This window comes from Alosa alosa, chromosome 5 (genome assembly GCF_017589495.1).
Source record: "Alosa alosa isolate M-15738 ecotype Scorff River chromosome 5, AALO_Geno_1.1, whole genome shotgun sequence".
NCBI lineage: Eukaryota > Metazoa > Chordata > Actinopteri > Clupeiformes > Clupeidae > Alosa > Alosa alosa.
The window spans coordinates 31,275,859-31,280,858 of NC_063193.1; the positions used below are offsets into that span (position 1 = coordinate 31,275,859).

The window sequence follows — 5,000 nt, forward strand, 5'->3', positions numbered from 1 at the left end:
GGACCTGCGGAGAGAGAGCCGGGAGTAGAGATCATTTAGAGGACAGTCCTTAAAGGGGTCGAACACAGAGGTCATTTAGAGGACAGTCCTTAAAGGGGTCGAACACAGAGATCATTTAGAGGACAGTCCTTAAAGGGGGATCATTTAGAGGACAGTTATAGAGGTTTTCGCAGTACTGACTCGGTTACCTCGAAAAAGGGAACATTTGCCGAATTTCTCCTTTAAAGGGACGAACAGACTGAAACAGAAGATGGACATGGAGAGCCCATGGAGATGGTTGTGTGTGTGTGTGTGTGTGTGTGGTGGATATGGCAGAGGACACAGGGAGGGTTATGTGTTTTTGGTTATGAGTTTGTGTGTGTGTGTGTGTGTGTGTGTGTGTGTGTGTGAGAGAGAGAGAGTTTGTGGTGGGTACGGCAGAAGACAGGGAGGGTTATGTGTGTGTGTGTGTGTGTGTGTGTGTGTGTGTGTGGTGGATATGGCAGAGGACACAGGGAGGGTTATGTGTTTTTGGTTATGAGTTGTGTGTGTGTGTGTGTGTGTGTGTGTGTGTGTGTGAGAGAGAGTTTGTGGTGGGTACGGCAGAAGACAGGGAGGGGTGTGTGTGTGTGTGTGTGTGTGTGTGTGTGTGTGTGTGTGTGTGTGTGTGTGTGTGTGTGTGAGAGATTGTGGTGGGTATGGCATGGGAGTTGACTAATCTCAGAGGCCAGGACAGCGGCCTGGATTGCATGAGACAGATGTTACATGAGTAATATTAGGCCCTTAGTGCTACCACATGCAGACTGAGGAGTCTAGAGTCTATACTGGCCCCTGGGGCTCAGTCCCCCATCAACTCATGGGCCTGCTGAGCTTCCCATAACCACCCCTCTTCCCTTTGCCCTCCCTCCCCACCCCCTCTCCCCTCTCACCTCTCTCTCTCTGTCTTCCCCCTCCCCTCTACCTCTGTCTCTCCCCTTCTCTTTCCTCTACCTTCCTTACCTTACCTCTCTTCCCCCTCTCCTTCCATCTCTCTGCTGTATTGTTCTGTGTAGATATAATAGAAGTCAAACTCCAGCAATGACCGTGGATGGAGATCCCAGTCCCTTAGCCCCTGCTCCCCCCCTCTAGCCCCTGCTCGTTCCCTCCCACTTGCCTCTCCCTCTAGCCCCACTTGCCTCCCCTAGCGTCCTCCCCACTTGCCCCTCCCTCTAGCCCCTGCTCTCTCCCCACTTGCCCCTCCCTCTAGCCCCCGCTCTCTCCCCACCACCTCCCTCCCTCCCTCCCTCCCTCTCTCCCTCCCTCCCTCTCTCTCTCTCTCTCAGGGTAGTCCGTATTAACCCCCCACCCCCACCTCTGGGGTAATACTGGATCCCCTCCTGGTCAACTCAGGGGCTCCCCTTGCTCCCCTGGGCCTATCGGATTCCTCAGGCATCCCCGGAGCTGAGTGTAGCCCTGCTGGGTCTTCGTGAGTGTGTGTGTGTCCTCCCCACTCCTCTCTCCTCTCTCCTCGCCTGGGAAAACTCTGCGCTCAAACCCACAATTGACTTTGGCTGCCACAGTCAACGAGGAGGCAGCCAGCAGTTCCACAGCCAAGAACAACGCGGGCACGAGAGCAGGGCTGCCCCCATCGCTCTGGGGGCAGCCCTGATTGCTAAATAATGCGCCCAAGACAAGCACAGCAGTAAGAGTGGGGGCAGCCCTGATTGCTAAATAATGCGCCCAAGACAAGCACAGCAGTATGAGTGGGGGCAGCCCTGATTGCTAAATAATGCGCCCAAGACAAGCACAGCAGTAAGTGGGGGCAGCCACTATCGCTAAATAGATAGATAGATAGATACGTTATTGATCCCCAAATGGGAAATTCAAGAAATTGCTGCAGCGAGTGGGAATCAAACTCCTGTCCTGTGTGTGTGTGTGTGTGTGTGTACGAACTCCTGTCTCCTGCGTTGTAGAGTGATCTGCTACTTACTAAGCTACATTCCTGTCAAATAGCGTGACCAAGACAAACACACATCAGAGTGCGGGGTAAGCCCTGATCGCTAAATACTGCTTCCAAGACTAGCACGCAACAGAGTGCGGGGTTAGCCCTGATCGCTAAATACTGCTCCCAAGACTAGCAGGCAACAGAGTGCGGGGTTAGCCCTGATCGCTAAATACTGCTCCCAAGACTAGCAGGCAACAGAGTGCGGGGTTAGCCCTGATCGCTAAATACTGCTCCCAAGACTAGCAGGCAACAGAGGCGGGTTAGCCCTGATCGCAAATACTGCTCCCAAGACTAGCAGGCAACAGAGCGGGTTAGCCCCTGATCGCTAGATACTGCTCCCAAGACTAGCAGGCAACAGAGTGCGGGGTTAGCCCTGATCGCTAGATACTGCACCTGGACCGGAGAGACAGATTTGTTGTAGCGTCTGGGCTGCATGTTCTACCTGTCAGCACACAGACAGCGCAGCTCCCAGCGCAGTTCAGGCCTCCAGCTCCAGAGAGTCAGTGGAGGACACCACAGAGACAACGATGGAGCAAGGACAGCACAGTAGCTCTCCCTCTCTCTGCCCCACTCTCCCTCCCCTCTCTACTTCTTCTTTCTCTCAGATGTGGGGATTGGCGGCCATTTCGGGTGAGAGCTGAGAGAGAGAGAGACAGAGAGAGAGAGAGCCAGCCCTCCCTCTGAGTTGAAGCCACATCCTATAGAATAGTTCTTCTTTTCTCTTCCGGCCCTTTCTCTTCCATGCCTCTTTCTCTCTCTCTCTTTCCTCCTCTCTACGGGATCTGAGGCATTCCTCCAGTCCCAGACAGAGTGTTTCCCCCCAGATCTGGCAGACTGGAGCTCTATTTGTGTGTGTGTGTGTGTGTGTGTGTGTGTGCGTGTGCGTGCGTGTGTGCGTGCCTGCGTGCGTGTGTGTGTGTGTGTCCGTGTGTGTGCGTGCGTGTGTGCGTGCGTGTGAGTGAGTGAGCTAATCTCACATATCAGCCTTGAGAGCGTGGCTGAGACCCTGCGGTTTACCTACAGTAGTCTGGGAATACTTTAGTGTTTACTCCAGTGCTGTAGGCTTATAAAATATCCTGAGAACCACACACACACACACACACACACACACACACACATGCGCACACACCTGCCACACATTTTATGGAATCTCTAAATATTGTAAAGCAAAGGAACATATGCTGTGGTGACATACACACACACACACACACACACACACACACACACACACACATTCATCTCAGAGCCCTCTTTTATTGGGCAATTCATCATGCATGAGTCAGTGGCAGCATTAGTCGTCTCTATGTGAGCTGTTCAGATGTGTGCGCGGTATGCAAGGCAAGGCAGGCAAGGCGGCAAGGCAGTAAAGGCGGTGTGTGTGTGTGTGTGTGTGTGTGTTGCCTGCTGTGGGTCCTCTCTCTCCCCCGGTGCAGTAGACGCCCTGTGGCTGCAGGTCTGGTGCTGATGCCTTATTATCTGCCCTCTGGAGACATGCTGAGCTAGCAGAGGCAAACCCACCGATCCCCCCAGACAACTTACACACACACCACACACAGCACACACAACCCACTGATCCCCTCCGGACAACTTACTCATCGCCTGACAGACCCACACACAACACACTGATCCCAGAACAACTTACACACACACCACACACAACACACACAACACCCTCATCCCTCAGAACAACTTACCCATCGCCTGACAGAGCCACAGATTAGCTCAGAGAGCAACGCTACGGGTTTCTGTGTAAGCTTAATGTCTTAATCTCTGCCTTCAAACCATGTGATGTAGGAAATAGTGCTGTCAAACGATTACAAATTTTAATCACGATTAATCACTGAATTCCTATAGTTAATCACGATTAATCACATATTTTATCGCATGATTAAAATTCTATTATTTTGCATTTCTGAACTTTCCAGGAGTCCATGTTAACAATATAAAGCAATTATTGTGTATCTTGATTGGGATTCAAATGAAAGCAAAGCAAATTGCTTTATTAACTGAACTTTAAGGCGTAGGTCTATTTATTCAATCAAATTTCAAAAGATGTGCAGCAGACCTGAGGCAACACAATATATTCTTCAAATACAGCTGATAAAGGGCACCAACAAACATAAAATACTATATTCATTATCTTTGAGTTCAGTTGAAAATAAGTAACTTCCGACAGGTACTGCCATTTGTAGGCCCTACAGTCTATGGTGCACTGTCACTTGCCACACACATCAGCACTGAAATTTTAAACACACAAACATGGATGAGCAATAGTTTATGGAGCGAAATCGATCAAATATAACTGAATCGTGATTTACACGGGGCTGAAATGCGATGCTGGTGTGCAGGATTTGTATTGAAAAGAATGAATCCTAATGTACAGTAAATGAATGTAAAGCAGGGTGCATCACACTCATAGCCGACGCTAGTGTCCCTATGTTAAAACACCATTCAGCTGACCGGGAGTTCAGAACTTCGTTGGTGTTTATTGTCGCGAATCTACTCTTTGGCGGCTCGTAAGCCCAAACAGAAGTGTGTGCAACACGCCTTCGTGCTGTAGCCTAGGAGGCCTACTAAAAAGCCTCATCAGAAAGGCTACATTTAATCTGATTCACGCGCCCCCATTTTAGCGGGCTCATTGATTCTAATGGAAAAGACAGATAACCTAATCACGCGACGCTACACCTGGTTATTCATTACAGGCCATTCAATAATTTTACTAACACGGCGGTTATAAAGAATTATGTGTATGTACATTACAACCCATTCAGCAAGTACTAGCTACACTTACCATATCCCATGTAAAACAGTTAGCTTGCTAGCTAGCTCTGAGACTCCACCAGACTGTGCCAGATCCTTAGATTCCTCTGAGATCACAGCCTCTAGACCCCCCCCACCCAGAAGCACCAATGGCAAGTCATTTCACAGAACCTATCCAGAGAAAGATGTCATCCTCACTCTGTCTCACACCAAGTTACAGGCTACAATTAAGTAATGATTTTGCGGTGAAGTTGCATTCCTAAACTCCACTACCGAC

The 5,000-nt window shown here is 49.9% G+C and overlaps 2 protein-coding genes across 2 annotated transcripts in view; one reads left to right on the forward strand and one right to left on the reverse strand.

The window, feature by feature from the left end:
* The window catches only part of ralgps1 (Ral GEF with PH domain and SH3 binding motif 1), a 185,478-nt gene that overhangs the window by 79,580 nt on the left and 100,898 nt on the right, over positions 1 to 5,000 (forward strand). The gene's annotated exons all lie outside the window — the stretch shown is intronic.
* angptl2b (angiopoietin-like 2b) overlaps positions 1 to 5,000 on the reverse strand; it is a 26,031-nt gene that overhangs the window by 3,681 nt on the left and 17,350 nt on the right. Inside the window, 1 exon segment of the mRNA XM_048242782.1 lies at positions 1 to 4. This exon segment is cut by the window's left edge and continues 190 nt beyond it. Within this exon segment, the coding sequence (XP_048098739.1) occupies positions 1 to 4 (4 nt within the window).